The following is a 17841-nucleotide window of genomic DNA, read 5'->3' as shown; positions in this document are numbered from 1 at the left end:
CAGCTGTAGTGGGAAGCTTGCATATAGAGTAAATGTGAAAGTTATAAAAGCAAAGATTGGGTAAAATTGACAACTCTGCCATGTGTCTCCAGGCAGAGCTAGTAGCGTCTTACAGCCACAAGCACAGCACCGACTCGTCTTAAAATGCTGTTTTGCTTTGCACGTCTGTCATGTGAAGCCAGCAATGTTCTTTCCAAATGAAATTCCACAGGTAATTGCTGCCCAAGGAGACTGGTGCCTGCTGGAAAACTACAGAGAGGCAAGGGGAGGGAGGGAGCTATTAGGACAGCAGAGTACTGAGCGCAGGCAATACATGTCCCCGATTCCTGGGAGAGAGCTGTGAGCACAAGCAGCAACGTATCTCCTTTCCTGGGGCAGGGGTGTCTGCCAAGCCCTGGAAGTACAAAAATACTTAGCAACAAACACACTCTAGGAGATGGGACCCTGAGCGATTCATGCTTGTAGGACTCTCAGGCAGGCACTTGGAGAGGGGCTGAGACCCAGCAGAACTCATTTCATATGGAAGCCCAGGGCAGCCAGCCAACTAGCCACTCGGAGATGCACTGAGAGGCAGCAAAATGCTCGACACAGAAGCGAGCAGTCTGCCAGGAGGAGAAGGGCTGAGACAAATGTGGGCAGACGATTAATTTTGCCAATTTCCACCAAGAAGAAAAAGTTACAACAAAAATCATCATCACAATCGAGCCCTTATGGGTCCCTTCGCCTCTGAATAGCATGCTGGCTCTAGTACATTGCGGTCAGGCCCCGAATGACACTTGAGAACTCTTAGCCTGCTCTGATTCTGAGCCGCATCCCCAGATTACTGTCTCCACAATCGCGCGGCCTCATCCCCAGATCGCCATCTCTACCATGTGTCCGCTTCCCCAGCCCTCCGTCTCCACCATCTGCATCCCCAGTCCCTCCCACCTCCATCTCCATGATCTGTGTCCCCATCTCCAGGTTGCCACCTCTGCATCCCAAATCCCAGTCCCTGGATCACTTTCTCAGTCGTTTGGACAACACCACCATTAAAAAGCTGAGAAAGATACAAGTGTGTCAGGTTAAAAACAGACTTAGTGCTGTCACCAGGGCAACTGGCTGGATGACAAAACCTGTCTGGAAAAAATCAATCATTGTTAATTATGACATCAGTCTGAGTTGTGACAACAGCATACAACAGGGGCCTATAGGGAAGGGGCAGACTATCTGTGTACTAGAGCAATCCCGTGTAGATTTCTCCATTTTAGAGTCTATCCCACTCCTTCACTTTGAGGAACCTTCCTCCAAGGGACTCCTGAACCAACACTGACACTCCATCAACAACCACAAACCTAGAGCTCTTCCTCCAAGCTGGTCTTGTGACTAAGCCTAGGGGCTTTCCCAGCTCTGCCACAGCCTCAACTTGTGACCTTGGAGAAGTCATTTGGTCAGCTGCAAAATGGGGATAATAATATACATAACCTAAGAGGGGGCATGAGACTTAATTCATTAATTTTTATAAAGTGCTTTGAGATTCTCAGATGGAAGGTATGAGAGCAGCGCTATGTGTGATCCTAAACTCTCCTTAGACTGTAATGCGCAGATCCTCAAAGGTATTTAGGCTCCTAACTCCCTTTGAAATCAATGGAGGTTAGGCACCTAAATCCTTTTGAGGAGCTGCTGGAGCATGGACCATTGGCCCTGACTCTCCTCACGTTTACACCAGTTTTACTCCAATGTAAATCCACCAAGTTCAGTGAAGCTACTCCTGATTTACTTGGCAAGAGAGGAGAACCAGGCCCCTGTGTGTGTGTGTGTCAAGCGCCACGCACATTGATGGTGTTGTCAATAACATTACTGAGGATGGCAATGATCTCTGGCAGTTGTTAACATCCACTTCGGCTCCCTCTTCTCCAAGCAGAGCAAAGAACAGTCCAAGGCGCATGTGTAAACCTCGGTGCATAGCGACTCCAGCAAGGAGGAAGGAACCTAATGGAGATCTCTCTCCCTGTATGCACACTAACCCCCCGGGCTGGAAATGCCGCTGTCGTGGTGATCTGATAGATATACAGCCTCTCCCAAGGCTCCCAGTGTTTTACAGGATTAGTCTATATCCACCCAAGGATCACCTCACATCACCCACCTCCAGGCTGGGATGGAGCAGGTGCTTAGCAGCACCACACTGCAATTTAGGGAAAGGAAGGGAAGTAGCTCATCAAATTCAAGTAGCAGGGAGAGTTTAAGGAAGCAGAATGCAGTTACTCAATCTGCAAATGTGCAAGGGGCAAGACTGGAAATCTTACGGATCACGACTTACCAGCACTTGGCACCAAAGCACAGCGCCCCGCATGCTCTGGCTCAGGAGTGACTGAAAGGGCAGAGCGCCACCTACTGCACTGCCACCGCTGCTGCCTGCAGCAGCCTCACTTTCCTTGAGGGCCTCCCACCAGCCCCTGCCACCAGCCGGGGGGAGAACCTGCGGTACCTGAAGGCGGCCTGGCTGCAGTGTGCGGGGGGGGGAGAGGGGAGAAGAGAACTGGCAGATGGTTCAAAGAAGGGATGAAAATCAGCTGAAATTGATTTTTCTTTTTTCCAGCTGAAAGACAGGGGCTGAGCAGCTGCGGAAGAGGGTGGCGTAATCGAATATTTTTCCAAAAACTCCACTAAACTGTCATACGCTCTTGCAGTTTTCCCTTTCCCATGGCTGCTGATTACCAAGGGAATCACAGGGCAGCTTCTGATCAGCCTCCTCCCCATTCATGCAGTGAGGGAAGTGGTGCAGATGGGACTGAGTGCCAGGCCCAGGAGAAGGTTTCCTGACCCAGTTCCGTGCTCAGTCCTGTTCCCGCTAATCAAGAGATTCCTGCTTTGAACAAGGAACTGGCATCTCGACTACAGAGCGCTGAGGAGACCTGTGGGACTGGGGTCTCTCTCTTTGCTAACGTGTTCTTGCTGCAGATCTCCTTCCTTTAGTCCATGCTCCCTCCCCATTCAGTGGCCAGCCTGCCAAAGGCATGGTGCCTCTGTCTTCTGGGAGGGGTACGACTGACCTACTGACCTGTGTTGGGTCACTGATATAGCAGAGAGGACCTACGCTTCCCCTATTCTCAGGCCCTGTCTGCTTCACTCGCCATCCTCCCTTTCCCCCAACACACCCACAATCTCCTCCCGTGAACCAGACAGAGCTGAAGTTGCGAGATTATTTCCTGACGAACAATATGTTTTTTAACTTAGCGGAAATGTAGTTTCTGTGTCAAGGTGACTTGATCTTGTAGGAAAAGCATTACACCTGTCTGGGTTTTCCCCCTTGAAATAATGAATGTTTATCAGGCACTTCTCATTCTGGGATTTCTCAGCACTTTGCAGCTTCTGTCTGGCTCAGTGCACATTCACCTGCTGAAATGGAAACACCTCTGAGGTGTTCTACCCCTCTCTTCTGCTTTGGGGAAGGGGGAGGAGGGGAGAGGGGAAGAAGAGTGAGGGCTTCTTTTCCCAGAATTATGCCTGGGATGGGAGATCCAGGCTGAGACCTAGCAGAACTCATTTCACACCAGGTGTTCTGGGCAGTTAAATGCCTAATAGAAAAGAGACTGAGGTCACCACAAACTCATTTCATGCAGAGTTAAAACAAGGATTGATCTAATAGCCCGGGTGTTAAGATGTCCCCATTGCCTCTGTGTGAATTTGTTGCTGGCAGGAATCTTTCTACAGGTCTAAGCACAGAACTGGTTCAAGAAGCTTTCTCCTGGGCCTGGAGATCATTGTGCAGCCAGGATCAATGAAGGTCACAGCATCTCAGCACCTTGATGAGGAAACAGCACAAATGCCCTAGTCCTGGAATGATCAAACTAGACGGATTGCTCTACTGCAGCGGTTATCACACGCTGGGCCATGTAGCACTGGTGGTAGCAGGCGGCAGATAGACAGTAGGCAGGTTGGTTTGAAGTACAGGGTCATGCCCAGAATCCATTCTCACTGCACTGATTACCATGACCAAGGTAGCATGCCAAGGACTTCTAAGTTTTAGGTGAGAGAAATGAGGTCTCTCAGTCTGAGAGCTGCTGCTCTACAGGGTCCTGTGTGGCCGAGCGTACTGATTCTGGTCTCAGTGGACTTGGGAACCACTTTGTCTGCAGGGCTCCTGATACTGGACTGGCTGGTCAAATTCTTCACCGGCTGTATGGCCTTCTTTAATTCCAAGAAAGGGAAGAACAATGAAAGGAAAAAGCAAGAAAAAACGTCCTAGTTCTCTGAGGTCAGCAGTGCTGTGTTTCACAGAGTGCTGTAGACTAGCGGAGGGTCAGACCTGCACCCACCGCTCTCTGCACTGAATACCCTGTCACTGCACACCAGGTGCAGGCTCCCTGGAATCACGGACGACAAGTTCCCAAGGGAGAATCTCTCAGAGTCCTCCCTGGGGACCAGCTGGGGCAGTGGAATGAGAGGATGAGCCTGGGCTGGCACATGCAGAATTAACACAGCTCTCCTCTGAAAGGCTCACATCCCAACGTCCGCCTGTTCCCTTTGGCTTTGTGGCTGATTATGAATTTTCATGCTCACTGTGTGAATGGGCAGGACGTGGAAAGGCCGATTTGGTTACTTTAATAGTATCTGCAAAATGAGCGTGTCCCCACAGGCTTGAGATAGAGAGGGACTGTGCCAGTTTCTCAGCCCAGCAGCCTCCAAATGCACTTCTCTCCTGCCCTCCCAGTCCTGGGCCCCTGCACAGCACTGCCAATGCCCCTCATTCCTGCTCACCCAGTGCTGGGCCTGGCCTTATCAGATAGAGCCAACCACTCAAGCTGCTTTATAGGCTTGGGATTTCCACGAATTTCCACTCTGGATTAGCCTGGGGTGCCTGGCTCATTTCACTTGTTAATTTATCCAGATGTCAACCGGGGGGGTTCTCCCCTGTTGTATGAAATCCATTGCATAACCAAGAGGAGCGTTTATTTTGCTCAGGGAGCGGTTGTATAAGCAGCCACCATGAACTAAAGGAAGAAAAGAGGAGAGAGAAAGTGCCAGCCTCAGAAGGGAAAAGCATTAATAAAGTTTACCCAAGGTTTCAGGCTCCAATGTGCTGCTCCACCGTTCCGTAACCCCCAGCAGCCGCATCTCTCTGTTCCATACCGAGGGCGACAGGAAATAGCTTCACATCCCCTATAGCCAGGCATTTACTTTTCCAGCTCTCTATCGCCTCCAATCATGTTTGAACAGACTCAGCCAGCCACTTCGGCAGACTCCTCACCTTCTGTGGAGGGCCCTGCATGTGCCACCTGCTGCCCCGAGTGAAGAGAGACAGCGACAGAAAAGCCCAAGGGTGGACAGGGGATGGGCCATTGGGTTGCTGTGGGATCCCCGCAACAGTGGGGCAGTTGCTGTGAACCTGGGCAGGTGCTCCCTGGAGGAATCACTCCAGTGGATTTACAGCAGGAGGGTCGGCTAGAATGTAGCTATCACGGAACTAGTGGATGGGGGTTGGTTGAGGCAGGATGACCAGTCTCTTTGGAAGTCCAGGCTTCTTCTGGGAGTGGCAGAATCTTCCCTCATTTCACTGGTACCAAGATTTTAGTGCTCAGCACATCTTCTGCCCAGGGTATTCAATCCCCAGACACCTTCGAATCTGTAACAAACACCCAATCAACTCAGGTACTACCCAGGGTACCACCATCTCCTGCTTGAGTCAGACAGCCTCAATCAACAATTCCTCCTAGCCCTGCAAAGACTTTGCTGCAGCCTAACATTCTCTCTACTGCCCTCCTGACTCTCTCTGCCCTCTTTGCTATGCCCCACTTACCCGGCCCCCGGCTAGTGCAAGGACACCTCCTCTGCAACTCCAGGCTTGCATCAGCTCTTTGCTTCCTCAACTTCCCATCTCATTTGTGAAGCGTTATTTGCCTCCTACGTCACTGCCTGTTAATCTCTCTCCTTCTGTCGCTATTGCATTTAACTCCAGAAAGCATACAGAGTTTGCATGAGAGAGGCTGGACTAAATAAAGCCGAGTACTGTTGTGGTACTGGCACTCGACCCGTGGCAGTTGCTGATCAGCAAGGACTCCAGCCTGGACCTCAGCTCCAAAAGAGGCAGGCGGAGGAGGTGGTGAGAAGCACAGAGTAAGGGGATCTTGATGCCCTCAGCTGCTCACTGTGAAGAGCTGATAGTTCCGTACCAGGTTTTCTGGCCAGGCCCCTGGCACAAAAGCCCCTTTCCTACTCCCAAGGTTCCCTCAGGTGCATGCAGTTCCTCTTGGGGAGCCAAGCTTGTCAGCTAACCTCAGAACATCCCAAATGGGAGAGTGCCAATTTTCCTGCCTCCATCTCACCTCCACAAATGATGCCATCAGGTCTCTCAGCTCCTGTCCCCACTAAGTGCAGAAAGGGGCTAACCGGAGAGTGCACCTGCCCAGAGGTACTGACCAGCATTTCATCACCTGGGGCAGGGCTGGAAAACTTCCCCTCATGCCTCAGCCTGAGGCCTAAGCTCACTAGTCAGCATGAAACATTCTAGTGACAGTACGAAGGCCATCCCCCCACCCCAAACCACACCCCCTGACAATGAAAGGAATAAATAGTTGATCAGTGTTTATTGTGCACTGGATATAACTGTGATGTTAATCAGCTTTCCAAGAGTCTCAGGCTGGGCACCAATAATGCAGCCACCCACAAACTGTAGCCACTTATCCACATCTTGGTTAAAATATTTTTTTAAATGAAAGCTTAAGCTCTGCAGAAGGTGACACCACTCTCCAGGGACCGCTTCCTACTCACTCAGCTGGGGAAGTGTTTGAAGCCCTGACCTGGGTCATCATACTTGGGTCTGACACTGACATCCATGGGAGATGTTCGCTTCCCATGGAAAGTAGCGTATGTATCCCCTAGGTCCCACTAGAGGCTCCCTGAGAAGTGTGTCAGGTACTGTACCACCTTTGAAAAAACAAGAGACCCTCTCTGACAGCTCCTATAAAATCGCTGTATGGAATCCACTCTTAAGAATACTCTAGCCAGCCATTATACTGGGGATACATACACGGATACATCTGCCTATCTCTGCAGATGCTGGGATGCACACAGACTGACTTATAGTTACTCTGTGTGTGTGTGTGGTCAGAATCAAGGAGGAGAGCTGGACACATCTCATGGTGTTGCTGTCTGAATGTGTCTTGCACAAGATCTCTTCACTCTCTCGTCTTGTCTAACTCTCCTTCACATACCTGCCTCCTGACGTGATAGGGTGAATCCCCGTGTGTCTCACTCTTCGGCGCTTTCCCCAGCTCCAGCTGTGACGCAGTCACTGAAGCCGCTTCAGGCAGGGTGCGAAAGTTTTATCTGCAAAATGTGGCGGTTTGGGTGTGGAGATGCAACCAAGTGAAAGCCAGACACGCTGTTATTTATTCTGCTTCTCCAAAGACAACTGAAACCAGAGATGTGGCATCACACCAACAGGCCACAGTGGTGCCCAGATGTGCCACTACAGCGGACACACAAACCAAGAACTTGGCACCAAAAGAAGATTTTCTTATTTAAAAAGAGAGAGAGTTTCAGACCAGCTTGGTGTAAACTTAGTGATGGATCTCTTCTGATTATGAAGGGATCTCCAGGCTGTGGTCACTGGGAACCTCAGAGACCCAAGGAGACATGAGTAATTATTATAACAAGTTTATACTATAGTAATATTAGAAGTGGGTCTGAGCCGCAAAGCTTGGATCTGGCTCACCACATTTCAGAGATGCCTGGGTTTGATCTGCCCAATGATAAAGATAAGGATCAGCCACGATGTTAGAACCTGGATCTGAACCCTCCAAAGTTAATTTCCAATTTATAGAATTGGATGCCCAAGCTCTTTACAACCCAATGTAGAGGTAATGCTTTGCACAGCCCTAAGCTGCAGTCAGCTCTGGGGTGCAATATGGCAATCACTCTGCACCAGCTACACTCTCCAGCATTTGTTGGCAGAGGAAGTGAAGGATAAGTTCTCTTTTGAAATTATCGAGTGAGTGAGGGTGTTTGGGATGCCAGAGTAATTATTTAATTGCAATTTGGCTAGGACAAAAAAATCAACATTCTTACTCTTGCCAAAAGTGGCATGGATATTTTAATGGGTCTCCAAGTCTCCAAAAGATGACACTCCCCCATCTGCCTATATCCATCTGTCATCTCTTGTCTTACGCTCAGACTGTAAGCTCCTTGGAACAGGGGCCATCTTTTTGTTCTGTGTTGACATAGTGCCTAGCACAATGGGCTCCTGGTCTGTGTCTAGTAATCCTAGCCACTTCGGTAACACAAACAAACAACGATGCTTCCAGGAGCACGGCACCCCTACCACCACACTGGACGCTAGCTCAGTACAGATCCCGAGGGAAGAATGCCTCCTACCGGGTCACCCTCACTACACCCTGCAGCACCCAAGCTGCAGTTGGTGCTCACCCATCCACGTACTGACCAAATCTGTCATACCTCATAGATATAACGGTACCTAAGAATCCCCTTAGGAACTGCAGCACATTCCGTGTGTGTGTCCTGCATGGGTACAACAGTGAATCTGCAATGTTTTTAACTCCTGGGCTATCACTGGTTCACCTCCACTAGTGCTAGCAACGGAGGGCATAAACCAGTGTAGAATGGACAAGACAGAGCACAGGTGTTCTTACCAATGTGGGATCATGGTGATGAAATTCCCACACCCTGTTTACACTAGTGCGTCACTACAGCTACCACCACTGGTGCAACGATTGGAAAGTGCTGAAGGAGATGAGGGCTCAGACGCCAGTAGAGAGGATGCCCTATTACTGTGCTCTGCCAGTGCAGCCAATGCTGCAGGTTCCTTTCCCCTGCCTAGGATGTTTGACTGTAAGGGGGGCTCTTTCCTGGGATGGAGGATCTCCCCTAAGTAAGCTGTGCTGTGCGGGAGATTTGCACAGCCCTGAGTGAAGCAGGTTTGACAGAGAAGCATCTTCCTGAACCTCCCTGGCTGATGTGGGGCTGAGACAGCTCTCAGCAGAAGAAAAACACTGTATGGCTTCTAAAGGGTATGACAAAGCTCTGTCCTTGTCTCCATGGGTCCCGCGTTTCCTGGCTAGCCTCAGAGGCTCACTGTGACCCTCCACGTAACCCTTCTCTCTCTAGAGACAAGGGTCACAGTCTACTGAGTCATTTTCATCATAAGCCAGTGAGGGAGGTGAGGAGAAGCTATCCTCCCTTGCACAGTCTCTGTTGTCTCCCAGTCTCAGTGATTAATCGCGCGGCTGAAGGGGGGGTGGGAATGGAGGGGTAGGGGGAGGAGATGGGAGGAGCCCGGGCCCGCCCTCTCCTCCGGGCTCCAGCCCAGAGACCCTAATAGTATCAGCTATGGTAGCTGACCTTTTAGAAACATGACACATACAATTCATAGAATCATAGAATATCAGGGTTGGAAGGGACCTCAGGAGGTCATCTAGTCCAACCCCCTGCTCAAAGCAGGACCAATCCCCAATTAAATCATCCCAGCCAGGGCTTTGTCAAGCCTGACCTTAAACTTCTAAGGAAGGAGATTCTACCACCTCCCTAGGTAATGCATTCCAGTGTTTCACCACCCTCCTAGTGAAGAAGTTTTTCCTAATATCCAACCTAAACCTCCCCCACTGCAACTTGAGACCATTACTCCTTGTCCTGTCCTCTTCTACCACTGAGAATAGTCTAGAACCATCCTCTCTGGAACCACCTCTCAGGTAGTTGAAAGCAGCTATCAAATCCCCTCTCATTCTTCTCTTCTGCAGACTAAACAATCCCAGTTCCCTCAGCCTCTCCTCATCAATTCCCTGGGCTACATCCCCACAGTAGCCCCCACTTCCTCAAGCTCCACTTCACCCTTACCTCAGGGCCTCCTTCCTTGTGCCTGATATGGTGTGTACTGCTCATTCTCTCCAACAGCACAACTTCCTCCCACAGCTCCTGACATGCACACCCATCTGACTAACTGGGAGGTTTTTAACTAGTTTCAGCCAGTCCCTGATTGGCTTCAGGTGTCCCAATCAACCTAGCATTCTCCCTGCCTTCTGGAAAGGTCTTAATTGGCCTCAGGTGTCTTATTTGACCTGGAGCAGCTGCCATTTAACTTATCCTGGTACCAGGGATTTGTTTAGCCTGGAGCTAATATATCTATCTCCCACTACTTTTCTATAGCCATCTGGCCTTGCCCCGTCACAAAGGGGAAAGGAAAAGGGAACGGCCAGCGTTTTGCCATGGACGCTGTCAGATTCTGACAGGGAGCCACCCCTTGAACACTTCCCTCCAAGAGACACAGGGCCTGGGTTTAGTTCTTAGCAGAGGAGCAGCCGCCCGCAGAAAGCCCTGCTGCAGTGACACTAATTGCCAAGCGAGCAGAGAGGCCAAGGACTGCATGGTCCAGGGAGACTAAACTTCACTGTCAGCAGCACAGGTGGGCCCTTCACATCAGGACTGAGGCTCGTCACTGCGGGGAGTTTACACTGTTGCTGCCCAGCTTGTACGTGTCCAGGAGAAAAACAGAGAGCTTCACTCACTGGGGCCCTCAATCTGGCACCTTCTGCCGGCAAGAAACACTCTCTCCCTCCCGTACATGCACACTAAACAGACAACAACAACATCCCCCTTGGCAGCAGATTTGGTGTTGATGGACACTATGAAAGCAGTCTACAGGCCAGAACCATCCCACCATGAAGGGGACGCGGGAGACCGAGATCATCCTAGGGACTGGGGAGATAGAGATCGAGAGCGGGGACAGAAAAAAGGGGAAATGGGCTCCTGGTCTGTGTCTAGTAATCCTAGCCACTTCGGTAACACAAACAAACAACGATGCTTCCAGGAGCACGGCACCCCTACCACCACACTGGACGCTAGCTCAGTACAGATCCCGAGGGAAGAATGCTTCCTACCAGGTCACCCTCACTACACCCTGCAGCACCCAAGCTGCAGTTGGTGCTCAGCCATCCACGTACTGACCAAATCTGTCATACCTCATAGATATAACGGTACCTAAGAATCCCCTTAGGAACTGCAGCACATCCCGTGTGTGTGTCCTGCATGGGTACAACAGGGAATCTGCAATGTTTTTAACTCCTGGGCTATCACTGGTTCACCTCCACTAGTGCTAGTGGAAACTCTCCTCATTTCTTTGGCTGTTTCGTTAGGAGGAAAGGGGAGCTTGTTATAAGTCATAAACACACCAACATTTGTTATCCCTGCAGAATAAGCAGGCAGAAAAGGGAAAGGTCCAACAGGTTCCATCTGGTCCTTCTCCCTGCCGTGGTCCCTACGGGGATGGAATTAAGATCGACTAGTCTGAGGGAGAGGCAGGAGTCTTGCTGTTGCCACCTAACTGTAACCGCCTCCAGCTGCCATCGCCTCGTGCCTGCGTCACAGGAATCTCTCCCTCTTTTAAGAGCTCACTGGCCCGGAAAGAGGGGACCGCCACTGACTGGGCCAAGCAGCCAGAGGGGCATGCAAGTGCCGGAACATCCAAAAGGCCTGTTCCACTCTGGGCAAGCGAGGGTTAAAAAGTGAAGCACAGCTCCGTGCATCCCATCTGGGAGCTGAGAGGATTCACCCAGCTTCAGCGGCCTCCCGCTGTGGCACAAGAACCTAATCCATAATTCTTCCTTTCAGCGAGCTGGCCCTCTCCCCACAGCCAGGCTCTGAGCCCTATCAAATATTCATTGCATCTCGTGCTAAATAATAGATCAATGTAATAACAGGCGAGTCGCAGCTAATCACAGCTTTTCACACCCCGCACAAAAGGCACCAGGAGATGGGCAGGGGCAGGCGGAGCAGCAGGGGTGCCCGCAGCCCAGCCTGTCAGGCTGAAATGGTGGCACACGGTATTGGAAATGGTAGTCCAGGCCTTGCCCGGGCCCCTCCCCAGCAGGAGCTGCAGCTGCAGCCCGCCTCTAAAGACGATGTCTTGTGACACCGGCGGGGCACCGAGCGGGTTCCTCTGGCACCAGGGGCTGGGTGGAGAGATGCTGGAGAGCTCTGTGGAAAGAGAAAGGGAAGATACAGGAAGGAATGATCCCGAGGGGCTGGGTGGCAGACGTAGTGCCACAGCCAGGGCTGGTGTTCAAACCCTGCCTCGGGTCAAGGAAACACGAGAAGATTTGGCTGGTTCCAGTTTAACTCCCTGGACACACCACAAAGCCTCCAAGCAATTGAGTCTATTGCCAGTCTCTGCTTAAGGGAAGCCAAGGACTGGCATAGCAGTGGGTGCTGCAGGTCAGGACTGGGGAGCAGCAGCAGACAGTGTGGGGGAGCCCAGGACTGGAACAGCAGGGCAGGAGGGGGCAGGTCAGGATTGAGGGGCATTGGCAGAGCCATGCTGTACCACCACAGCTTCCATCTTAGAAGTGAGTTCCCTGAAAGTGGTGACTCCCCACCAGGGGACACCACAGGATGCCCTGGATCGCCCGTCACTCTGGCTAGATAGGCAGCAGGTATGACTGTAGAGATGCAGCTGGATCACAGGCAGCATCTGAGCTCATCAGCAGAGCCTACCAACAAGAATCAGTCTCCAGTCACTCCAGAAAGCACAGCCTTCCTTTCACCCACAGCAAGGGGGTACTTTTGTTTGCTTTGACCTTCTGTTCATTCCTGTGGCAACAGGCTCATGTCAGAGAGTGTCCCGCTGAAGGCAAGGCTGGAGTGAGGGCTCTGAGGGCCCATAGCTGGTGCCAAAGCCCTTGAAAATAATTAAGCAAAAACAAAGCTAATTGTGACTGACACTGGCCCCCTGGAGAGTCATCAGTCTCATTCTGTCTTTCCAATGACCTTGATAACTGCAGAGCGGGGAAGGGAATGGTGCTGAACCACATAGGTGCCTGAGCACCCCAATTCTTCCCAGTATGCTCAATGTATATGCTGAGCGCTTCAGCCTCAGAGAGGAAGGCAGTCTTTGCCAGTGTGCAGACAGATTAAATAGACACATTGTGCCAAATCCAGTGAGCTCCCAAGCACCCGCCACTGTTATTGATGTCAGTCAGTGTGGAGGGCACTCAGCACCTCAGAGATCAGCTCGATAAGGAGAAAAGATGATAGACAGCTGTGATTTTTTTTTCAAGGTCATAGGATCACCGCTCAACTTCAAAACCCCAAGCTCTTGCTGCACATCTACAGGTCGTTGGGTTTTGAATGACACCGTTCGCATCAAAAGTCAGTGGGGAAATGGCAGAGCCTTCTGCTGGAAATTCACAAAAGAAATCATTAATTCAAACAGACGTGGGAATTTTTAATACAGCTGTTTGTAAAGAGCTAGGAAAACTGAAGACAAAAGGTGCTGTATCAGGGCAGGGTATTATTAAGTATTATTGCTGTTCTGAAATCAAAGTAGGTTTAAAAAAAGACACTCTGCGAATTTCCTTTTGCCTAATTCTGAACGACATGGTTTTTTAAACACCCAGGAGGAGGGTTGGAAGGGGGGTATGTTAAAATCTTGCTGTCTGTTAATTGCTTTGGACCAGATGATCCCAAGATCCAGAAGTGACCTGGCCTTAGAATCGCAGCTGAATGAGAAGAGGGAAGGGAAGTAGAGGGTGATGAGAAAGGGTCCAACCCTGCTCAGTGCTGAGCACCCTCAATTTCCATTTGCCTCAGTGAGAGTAGGAGGGGCACAACACCACTCAGGCAATGCTCAGAATCTCACAGAATTGGGCCCAAAGGAAAGGGCACTGACCGTGCTCATCCTGTGGTCAGCTACCACCTGATATACATACAACACAACCAAGGATAACTAGGTATAAAGCGATATACACACGACAGTTACACTGATTTATACCCACTGAGAATCTGGCCCGAGAAGTGAGGTCCCCTGCGGGGAACAGGCCGCCAGCTGATCCCTTCGACATGAACCGCTCTACAGAGACCTTTACAAAATTAGGCGAATCAAGAGAGCAATCTGAGGGTCAAGTGCTGATCCAACCCATGTAAGTGTGAGAAAACAAAGTTGTGGGTCAGAACTGGGCCACTGTGGCCTCCCCACAACACCCACATGACCAGAAAATAGGGAGCAGAAATCAAGAGAAAATGAATAAAGAAACATTGGGAGCTGGTGGGTCATTATATTCCTGACCCCTCCAGGGTATGTGGTTGAAGAAGCCATGACTTGGGATGAACTTGCTCTGAACAGCTTGCGGGGGGGAGGGAGGGAGAACATTTTTTAAAAAAGCAAAAAGAAACCTTTCTATTCAACTCACAGGCGAGGCCTGACTTTAACTCAGCTGTCAGAAGAACAGAGAGAGTGCCAGGGATGTCCCGCTCCCTGGATCCAAATGCAATGTTAATAGCCAGCGGGCAGCGCCAAAGGGAGACCTGAGAATTGCCTATTTGAGGTTTTTTTCTTTCTATACGTTCATGCTGCTGACAGGTGATGTATTGGCAGCTCAGGTCACTCCATCTCCACAACAGGAACAGCACGGTCAATGGCAGTTCGGGCGTCCCCCATGAATGGGCCCCAAACCACACCTGGGGGGACCCCTTCAAGGAGTGAGCTAGTTGTTCAATCCCCATAGCCCATTCAGTCCTTGGGCTCTCTACTGTGACTGCCAACAAGCAGGCCACATGTGCTGGGGGTTGTTTGATGCGGTCACCTGCCCACTAGAAACTGGCCTAAAATCAACAATTCATTTCACACTGGTCACTGAACAGCCATCAACGAGAAACCATTTTTGGTCGCTGCTTACCAGGACTGGATGCTGAGCAGCAAGCTAGAGATAAAAGTCTCTCCACACCACTAGCACTCCTCCCTGAAGAGGTGTTTTCTATCCAGCTGCTACTTGCATGGCCCCATTACTCTAGTAGCTGACTTAAGAGTTTGACTTCAAGGCAGTTATGCTAACACTGGTGAGATGGTGACATCAGAGAGATGTGTGGTGGGGTTATGACCTCTGTGGTAACTCAGCCAACCATCATGCAGTTGGTCTGCTCTTATTCACACACTGAAATCCTACTGGTTAAAATGGTGTCACAGTTGCTTTGGGTTTCTTTGACATTATAGAATCACATGGAACAGGGCTGAAAAGGGCTCGGAATGGGTGTGAAAGGGGCATGGCTACGCAGGGCCCCCACAACATAGCACAGCTCCACCCACAGTCCCACTATTGTTTATGATCAAATGATCAGCAGTGAAGTAAACAGTGACATTTACATTCAAGGCAATTTAAACCTCTCAAGGCCGTTGTTTCAGGCTGGCTCTCTGCAGACTTGGGTGGACAGCATTGCATCGTAACTCACATATGGAAAATCCAAATGTCTCATGACATGAAATCTGCAAAATAACTTCCTTCTCGCCCAGTCACTAGCCAGCAAGAGGAATTTTAACCATCTCTGGGGAACATTCTCTCTCATTTTCCCTCTCTCTACATAAAGAGATCCCTATTTTTCTATAGCTATATCAAAGCTAGGCCCACCACATATAATAGTGATCAAAACCCATGTTAAATTCAAGTCAGCTAATTCAGAGAGAAGGCTCTGAACACCTTAACTCTGCCCCTTGGGTCTATGCATTAGAGTTTTTCTCCACATTATCTCACCAAGTTAATACAGACCCCAATTTTTGAAACTATATTGACAAAAATGCTCACATGTAATCACAGCAAACAATTAAATGTGCACAAAAATGTGTCTGTTTATAAAAATCTGACCGGTCCAATGCTGTGCACAGGCACCTAAAGTTATAGAAAAGAGTGCCAGTCCAGTGCAACAAAATACTGCATTGGTCCAAACAGCATGTTACATTACAGCGTCATGTGATCAGATCACGGATGAGCCCATTGTAAAGCTACATGAAATGGGGAAGAGCTGAGAGCACTGTGCAAGAGCCAGGACTCTGACCGGCCTGATATTGGTACTGCTGAATGAACAAAGATCTCAGAAAACAGCTTCCCCTTTTCGTGTTTATGGTACATGTGATTACAAATGAAAGAAATTCAAAATTAAAGAAGTGCAAAAGAAAAATATCATAAGGCTGTTCATGTGGAAAAGACGTGTATATGACATATACATAAAGAGTATGTCACATTTTTAAATGCTATTACATAAGTATATCTGACCTGAAATGTGCAAAAGGGGCTGCTTTCACAGTATTTCACAAGACAGTGTACCATCTAATGTATGTCCCAGATGTAAAATATTTGCAGCTTATAGAGAGCAATTATGAGTCACATATATTTTGGCTCCACTAAAGTGTGAGCACATGGGGTGAGCAACTCGCATTCTGAGTTATAAGAGCAGTAGCGCCATGATAGGAGAGCGTAGCACTGCTGTCACGCCCCTACAATCACTTCCTTTCTAGATACACAGAGACTTCAGCAGATCTCGTTAAGCAGGTGCCATTGGATCATTCAAGTGCTGGCTCTAGAAAGTTGTTGTTTAATTACTCAGGACTCCAAACACGACAGATGCACAAGAGCTCAAGACAGAGCTACGTGAGGACAAAAAGTGACTACGACTAAGTTGCAGTAATCCAAATAATGCTATTATAAGTAGGGCAGTAGCACCACAATAGTTCAAATTGAGACTAGCTTACTGTTTATTTGATACTATAAGTATGACCATGTACTATGCAAGATGTGGCCTATACCCCAGGGGTCAAGTGGGTGACAAGATCGACACTTATTTCAATCTAAGGGATAGGAGGTGACTTGTTTGAAATCAGGAGTAATTGTGTTACAGGTTCTGGGTGCTGCTGGAACTTAATGGATGTTGTTCCTTTAAAGAAACAAGATGCTTCAATTCCAGCTGCTCAGTGAATGGAGGGGTAAAATCACCAGCCTCCCCCTCCACTGTGTCTGCTTTGTCCATATAGCATCACTGCCTCAGAGGGGCCTGGGGACACCTGCATCCAGACAACTCTGGAAAGCACTGACTTCAACAGGAAAGCAAGAGAAACATGCATGTGCCCTTCGGGTACCTGTGATATCTGTCTGTGCATCGTCTGTCTCTGCTGCTCTGCTCTTCCACTCCATCTCTTTAAATTCCGGCACATAGAAGTCCCCTTGGCGTGCCAGGGGGCACACGAAATAGATGCGGTCTCCTTTGTAGATCTCCAGCCTGGGATGGGCGCACAGCTTCCTCTCCTGAAGGAAAGCACAGGCACACGTTAGCCATGCATCCTATCACTCTGCAAGCACCACGACATCACAGGGCCATCTCTCAGTGTGATTCTCTTGACCAGCAGTTCCCAGTCAGTGGCTTGTAACACTCAAGGGAGCTGTGACTCTACTTCTACCCTTGGTCTCAGGCCAAAATCCAGTCATTTGGACCTTGTCCACCTCAGACACCAGGGCCTGAACCAGTGAGATGCTGAAAGATGCTGACGCCCATCAACTGGGCACTGAGATATCACAAGAGGTGCCTTAGAAATACCATGGACAGCACAGGGTAGAGGAGAGAGAAGATAGTCAAAGGAATAGAGGATGCTCATCTCATCACAGGACTGGGCTCCTGGAGTTACCACCCAAACCACCGTGCCCATTTCCACATTCTTCTCTCAAACATCACAAGAGCATGCAAAAAACTGTGGGAGTCATCTGAGGAGAAGAATTTCAGTGAGTGGCTGCACAGGGAGGCCATGGTATGAAAAGAGGCTGAGGATCTCTGCTCTGGACCGATGGAGAGGCCGCAAGGTTCAGAGCAGCCTGTTCATCGTATAGTGCCCTACCTGTGTTCTCCTTGGGGTGGAATGGTGATGCATTCTACTCTGAACTGACAGTGAGTTGTGGCCCTGCAGCTGTGCAAATTTAACCCCAGAGCATTTCCAGTTAGATAACAAAATCAATCCTAGTTTTCAGTATGAGTGTTTCAGAACACACTGATTCCTCAGAGGGTAACCCTCCGGGGGGGCTAGTTATGGGGCAGGGCCAA

General features: G+C 49.7%; 1 protein-coding gene across 1 annotated transcript in view; it reads right to left on the bottom strand.

The window, feature by feature from the left end:
- TEX264 (testis expressed 264, ER-phagy receptor) overlaps positions 1 to 17841 on the bottom strand; it is a 126977-nt gene that overhangs the window by 9623 nt on the left and 99513 nt on the right. Inside the window, exon 5 of the mRNA XM_084633564.1 lies at positions 16889 to 17054. Within this exon, the coding sequence (XP_084489690.1) occupies positions 16889 to 17054 (166 nt within the window). The remainder of the gene's footprint in view (positions 1 to 16888; positions 17055 to 17841) is intronic.

The sequence above is a fragment of the Lepidochelys olivacea genome (genome assembly GCF_965140295.1).
Source record: "Lepidochelys olivacea isolate rLepOli2 genome assembly, chromosome: 7".
Classification (NCBI taxonomy): Eukaryota; Metazoa; Chordata; order Testudines; family Cheloniidae; genus Lepidochelys; species Lepidochelys olivacea.
This window is presented reverse-complemented; position numbering and strand designations above follow the sequence as displayed.